Source organism: Dreissena polymorpha, chromosome 1 (genome assembly GCF_020536995.1).
Source record: "Dreissena polymorpha isolate Duluth1 chromosome 1, UMN_Dpol_1.0, whole genome shotgun sequence".
NCBI lineage: Eukaryota > Metazoa > Mollusca > Bivalvia > Myida > Dreissenidae > Dreissena > Dreissena polymorpha.
Window position 1 is genome coordinate 194,623,593 of NC_068355.1, and position 7,011 is coordinate 194,630,603.

Consider the following 7,011-nt stretch of genomic DNA (forward strand, 5'->3'; position numbering starts at 1 on the left):
TTGGCTCCCCTATTGAAACTATGGCACACATATTGATTTTGGCCTCTCCGTCTATTAGTTCGCCGTCATACTTTGGTCGACATTGGTTATCAGTTAATATCTTAAGAACTATTCCGTTAAGAGCTTTCAAATTTCACATTGTGATTGGCGTTCTTGGAGGTTTAGTATCGTTTGATTTTGGATTCCTCAGGTAAAGTATTAAGGTTGCAGGGGTCTCTTGGGTGAAAATGGTAACAATGACGGGATTAAGACTTGAGCACACCATCGTCTTTGCATTCAGTCAATACTTGATGTAACGTTTATAAGGAAATCGCTCAAAGAGACATCACTCAGACGTATGCACACGTTTCATCATGGTGACAGAGGCGTTATTGAGACGTCGTCACACATGATAATTTTACAAAATCATGCTGGTAAAGCCTTAAATTTGATAACTGCTGCGATGCAATTTGATGCTGACGAAGTCATGTCGACAGAATATCTACATGCTTTTGGTCAAAGCAAAATTAGCAAATGCAGACTACTCTCTGTTGATAACACAGTATTGTTTTCAATATATCAAATAACACGAATTTTAGGGAAAGGGATTGATGAAAACCTATCGGTAAATGACATTTGTCGTGTATTGTGAGACAGAACTACCTAATAGTAGAGTGCCCATGATACATGTAGAAGGAAACTCGTTTAATTATCTAACCACACGTGTGACGTATGCAAGTCAAAATAGTCTACGGACATTTACCAGTTTGCTATAAACAACACAAGGTGAATTCACTATTCTATCGGCAAGTATTGTGCTTAGATGTTCTATTTATAAGACGCAATGAGATTTGTACACGGGTCATGCAAAAATCGATCTTATGCAATATGATCCCAATGTAGCTTCAGCCAGGCCTGCGCAATCGCACAGTCTTGTAAGAATATGAATACTGAATAAACTACTATAGAGTTATTACCAAACCTTGCGTGCCTTTTTTTAAAGCGAAAAGCCTAGCCATTGATGGGAAAGGGCGCAGGCTTAGCTTGAGCTACTCTGGCCGCATATGCCATAAGACCGATTTTCACATGACGCGGATGAAACAGTATTGTTTGAATATGTGGAAAAAACTGCGTCTCAAAGCCAAACAACTTATTTGGCATAGTAAATGTAAGTATCAATAAGAAACATATTTCATATATGCCATTTGGAATATATCTGGTGGTTACAAGGTAGAAATCGGTCTTTTTTGCGCTTTAAAACTTAAAAATAATCGCGTTTGTCGAAATGGAGGTATACGTCTTGAAATCCTACTTTCGGTTTTAAAAGCGGTACCGTTTAAAAGTAATAAATTACTTGCTAACTAGGCTATATATTTAATTTTATCTATGTCAATTAGAATATATCCGATGATTACAATGTATAAATCCATATTTTGTTGCGTTTTTAAACTTAACAATAATCGCGTTTGTCGAAATGGACGTATACGTCTAGAAATCCTACTTTCGGTTTGTTTTAAAAGCGGAGCCATTTGCAAAATTATAAATTACTTGCTTACTAAGCTACATATTTAATTTTATCTATGCCAATTACAATATATCTGGTGGTTACAAGGTAGAAATCCGTCTTTTTTGCACTAAATCCGTGTAGATCTTCTGCGGGCCACTCTCGCCTCGGTCGCGACGCGCACGCTCCAGCTGCTTACCGAGTTTGACCGTTCTTACGGCGGTGACTGAATTTTAAATTAGTTTTCTTTGTGTGTCTGCAACGTTTTGTACTGAATCAATGGCTTGTGTCTTGTGTCTGACGGGTTTGAAAATAACCAATTGCCATTACTTGAAGGAACGTGTGATATAGTAAGGAGTGTCTACTGTTTGTACAGCTGATTTGTATGTATATTGGTGATAGATACGGTTATCGCATTTGTTTTGTTGAATACAGTGATGTTTGCAATTTGCTAAACGTGGCTTTGAAACAGACGACAGAAAAATTGACGGTTTATGTCCCGAACAACTTTTCCCTTGAATTCTCTGTTATGGCAATACTGTTGACAACAGTGATGTCATTTTCGACGTCTCTTGGATGGAATGCCAAGGAATCGAACAGGCTGCATGTAAAGGTCGCTTTGTTGTAGTGGGCGCTGATGCAGTTCTCTGTTTTGGAACAGCTTGATGCGCAGAGAAGATTTGACAGGACCTTCGCGGAAACGTCGATTGCAGTGCCAATGTGAACATATGCTTGGAAAACCGAATAACGTGTGCCTGAAGACGAGAACATGTGAAAACGTGAACGAGCATTTGTAATAGGATTTGTTTCTTCATGTATGGCTATGTTTTGACTGCGGCATCGTCGCTATCTACTGTCTTCTAGGCACTGGTCAGTTAATACATGTGTCCTCAAAAATAAATTCACGTGTTTTTTCACGTAATGAGCCTGTTCCAATGCCGTTCAGTTGCATATACATTTTGTATTTTTCAATATGAAACCGAGAAATAAAAGTTTTATAAATATCTTAAAAATTTACTTATTACGCAACCTACCATTGGCTGCAGAGTACGGAGCATCTTCCACCTCAACCTCGCACGGAGTGAGTACCTCGTTAGGAGTGCTACGCGTAATCCGTACCCACTGTCCGTACACCGGTGTAGCTAGCTCAAACGTGCATGAAACGCCGATCTCTCCAGGGTGAAACCCTTCACGAGATTGAAAGCCGGCCTCCGATAACCCGACGTTAAGCTCGACGTCTCTAAGTCTAACACCTGAAATACGTAAAGACTTAGCGGCCTTAGACTTAGAGGTCGCAGTGGTGTAGTGGATATGGTGTCCGCCTAGCGATCGGAAGGTCATGGGTTCGATCCCCACTATGGAAGCGTTCTTTAGATTACCCCTATAAACACAAAGTACTGGTTCTTGTCCCAGATAACGCACTCGAGAGCGTTTATTACTTTGATATCAACTCGTCCAACAAACAGCTAATATTCAAACTATGGATATGCCCGATACACTGCCCTTTGATGCTTTAACGTGAGTATATTGTCCATATATTGACAATGCTTGATTCAATGCATTTTATTTAGTAGTATTTTTATATTTTATTGACACGCGCAACGATGGACAAGTCCTGAGTATAAGAATTATCACTCTATATGCAGATGCATACTCGTGACAGAAATTATGGTAACCATCCGCTTGTCTTTTATTTTAGACAAGTGACGAATGTCCTACACAACGCATATAAGAGCCGCGATCTGAGAAAACTGGGCTTAATGCATGTTCGTTAAGTGTCGTTCCAGATTAGCCTGTGCAGTCCGCACAGGCTTATAAGGGACGACACTTTACGCCTTAATTGGATTTTTGCTAAGAAAAGACTTCATTTAAACGAAAAATGACATAAAAGCGGAAAGTGTCGTCACTGATAAGCTGTGCGGACTGCACAGGCTAATCTGGGACGACACTTAACACACATGTATTATGCCCGGTTTTCTCAGAACGCGACTCATATGGTTAGGGTCTTGTTAATTGTCTATTACTAGACATGTCTGAATTCCATACGCCGAAGAGAGTTGTGTAAATATGCATTACCAAACACGGCATTGTTTGACCAAACATATTGACTTACAACACATAGAAAGATTCTGATACGAAACATTATATTTTGACAATCTTTTTATATAAACGATTGAACGGTTTTACATTTTACAATATATTTTCATAACGATTTTCCACACAAGAAATGACAACGCACGACAAACCCATTAATTATGAGTTTCACCAAATTAAAGGTTCACACTTATGTCCTACATTCCTCTTGTAAATCTTGACGCTTCGGATGAGGAATATCTGCTCGAGATTCACCCATCATGACACGTTGTGAGACGCTGTGTAGGTGCACGACTGGTCTTCAATCAAACGCGATTTCGTATTTTCGTCAACGGCACGGTCCGCCGTATATGGACGGTTGGTGTCTGTTTGGTAGGCAGGTTTACCAAAGGCAACGTTAACGGCGTCTGTCTAAAAAACATGGTTGGGTGAATGTAAATGTAGACATTACTACATTGACTTTGAAATATCGCCTTAATCGGTAAATCCTCCGTGAAAAGGTAAACGGTGAAAAAACACGCCTATGAAATATATATATATATATATATATATATATATATATATATATATATATATATATATATATACCAATACATAGTGCCAGTTACGCGGTCTCTGTAGTTTTCAGACTGTACTTACGAGGTCAATATAAAAAACGGGGTCTATATACAACCCCGCAATCTAGGCTCCTTTAATTACTATGAGGGGGGTGTAGGGGAGGTAATGCAATCAAATCTCACAATAAGGTCTTAAATCGAAAACCACAATCAGGTCTGAAATTGAAATTGTATATACCTCGCAAATAAGTTCGCTATATATTTCCTTGTATAAGACGTTAAATAAATGACGTATTTATATACAATAATAATAGTAGGTACCCCTATATACCTTAATTCGTGTTTATATCGGATAAAAAAGGGTATGGAGATACATGTATTTAAAGTGGGAACCCCATAACCTATTTCTAAATCAGAGACCCCGTAACTGGCCATATGTGTGAATATATATATATATATATATATATATATAGTCAACCCGAAAACACACATCGCTTTGAACATCCATAACTTCATCTATTGTGCATCGATTTCCATGAACTCGATCTTATTCAACACGGAAATGAATTTCCTTTCTGGAAATGTACATATCTAATGTACATGTAAATGAACGTAGGTCACGCGAATTGTGTATCGTGTTATTTCTTAAAATTTGACCCAGCATTTTTCAAAATATTACAATACATGTACATTTCCAGAAAGGGTAGTTATTTCTGCATTGAATAAGTCGTGAATCCTAAAATTTTGATTTTCTCAGGCAACCGTGTAGGTCAAGTTCACGGGCGGGTTCACACATTAGATAATTGTTATGTTTAATCTGAAATTGCAAACAAACCGTATTATCCATAATCATGAACAACTCTTGTTGGGATATTTTGACGCTTATCAATGGCCTTAGGACTTTTTAAACACGAAATGTGAACATTGAGCATGTTGATATAACGAGTTAAGATGGCAGGTTTCTATTGCAGAGTGATGTATGCCCGTGCACTCTATAACATTTAATAAGTCTATGGAAAAAAACTGTACTATAGGATTCTGGATAAAATTTAAAAAACGGGATTTATTTAAAGAAAAACGCCCAATGGTATCACGTGTCAAGTACTCGAAACGTATTAAGACGGCACCTACTCATGCCAGCGTGGTGGTACTCTTAACCCCTCGATGAATTAAGAATCTCTACCTAAGTGCGTGAATACTGGAATCGGCGGACTTCGCAAAGGAACCACCAGACGATTAACGGGCAAGAAGGTGATTCTCAGCAAGGCCTTGTGGCACGCTACGGGCACGACAAGACACAAAAGAAATCGTGGACGTCCACTACATCCGTCTCTGTCTCAAGCCGTCTCGACCCTGTTCGTCGACGAACTGCGAAAATCTTCCTCACTGAAATCTAAGTCGTCACACAAGTCATTCTGCCATCATCAACCTCGCCCCATCGATCAGAACAACAAGTGCTGTGGCGACGGGCGAACGACGAACAGGCAGATGCGGGCACTCTGGAAGCCGTAGGCGTAATCCTGCACGCAGGCGGTTTAGGTCATTGGTTCCCCCTTAAGTTACAAGGAGCAGTAGTGGAGTCCGGCAGATCCATAGACAACTGAGCAGCCCTCTTTAAGAATGCACTGCTCACTTACAGGTATGAGGAAGGGGCTAGAAAAGGTGCCCTAATAATTGCTCGCTCAAACCATCCCAAGACTGCTTATCGCGGCTGGAAGGGGGCCCTACACCAGCAGTCGGAACAAAAAGAAAACAAATAGAACGAGAACAGTTCTTCTCACATTAGAAGTATTTTACGTGCGCAAACCTGTGCGCAGGTACGATACAGACATACCACACTAGAATAGCTCTGATATAGAACGAACTCGTCAGATACGGAATTGACATCGTAGACTTCCCAGTAAGCTCCCATTTATGGAAGGAAGGAAGCATCGTACTATGCTCAGCTCCTAAGCCTTTACTCAGAAGAAGTGAAAACAAACGTCTACGCAGATCTTCATACCGTCATTACAGAGTCCTTGGGCACAATGGAGTGGGCCAATGCAACATGAATGGTCTTCTTTTGCCCCAAACATGCGCGAAGCAAGAACCGCTGATCACAAACACGATCTTCCGCCAACCAACCCGTAACTGAACGTCATGAATGCACCCTCGTTCAAAACACTGGCATCTTATTGACTATGTTTCCGTGAGAAAGAGGGATTTATACTAAAGCCACAGACACATACATATGAGCCGTGCTCTGTGAAAAGAGGTTTTAATGCATGTGCGTAAAGTGTCGTCCCAGATTGACCTGTGCAGTCCGCACAGGCTTATCAGGGAAGACACTTTCAGCTTTTATTAATATTATTAGTTTGAAGAAATTATATTCTTAGAAAAGTCCAATTTAGGCGAAAAGCGTCGTCCCTATTAGCCTGTTATGACTGCACAGGCTAATCTGGGACGACACGTTACGCACATGCATCAAACCCCTTTTTCCAGAGCACGGCCGATATGATAAATACGAAACGAAAACATACTTAAGAAATGCTTTCACAGTATTAATGGTTAAATCCCGGAAATAAGAAGGTTTTAAAAAAAACACAAAAGTTCTCATTTTGCAACAAATAATTTGTGTCAGTCTTTCCGATTATGTGCTTTAAAAATCGTTTGTAAGTTAAAGTGTTTGCTTGTAACTAACTGTTTAACCAGTTTGTTCTGTTTTGCTGACTGCCTCGTGAAGTTCGCGTTTTGCAACGCGTATTTTGTAATTTATAAATCTTTTTTTTCTGTTTTCATGACCCACATACCATTTAAATAGCATTTAAATAGCGAATGCTTATAAAATAAACAACTAAGGCTTTATTTACTGAAAACAGCAAATAGCGTACTATGTAA

General features: G+C 39.6%; 1 protein-coding gene across 1 annotated transcript; it reads right to left on the reverse strand.

Annotated features, from left to right (window-relative positions):
* Window positions 1-1,620: 1,620 nt before the first annotated feature.
* On the reverse strand, window positions 1,621-3,983 carry LOC127864441 (uncharacterized). Its single transcript, XM_052404069.1, has 3 exons — window positions 3,779-3,983; window positions 2,518-2,736; window positions 1,621-2,238 (listed from the first exon to the last, which is right to left on the reverse strand). Exons 1-3 carry the CDS (start codon window positions 3,837-3,839, stop codon window positions 1,976-1,978), a joined length of 543 nt encoding a protein of 180 aa, XP_052260029.1. The 5' UTR covers window positions 3,840-3,983; the 3' UTR covers window positions 1,621-1,975.
* Window positions 3,984-7,011: the final 3,028 nt, after the last annotated feature.

What these genes read in the sequence shown, in the direction of transcription:
- LOC127864441 (XM_052404069.1), bottom strand. Translation starts at nt 3,839, where the DNA reads ATGATGGGTGAATCTCGAGCAGATATTCCTCATCCGAAGCGTCAAGAT. An exon ending in TCAAGATTTACAAGAGGAAT is followed by an intron (nt 2,737 to 3,778) that starts GTAGGACATAAG and finishes TACGTATTTCAG; the next exon opens with GTGTTAGACTTAGAGACGTC. An exon ending in TCCGTACTCTGCAGCCAATG is followed by an intron (nt 2,239 to 2,517) that starts GTAGGTTGCGTA and finishes TCTCGTCTTCAG; the next exon opens with GCACACGTTATTCGGTTTTC.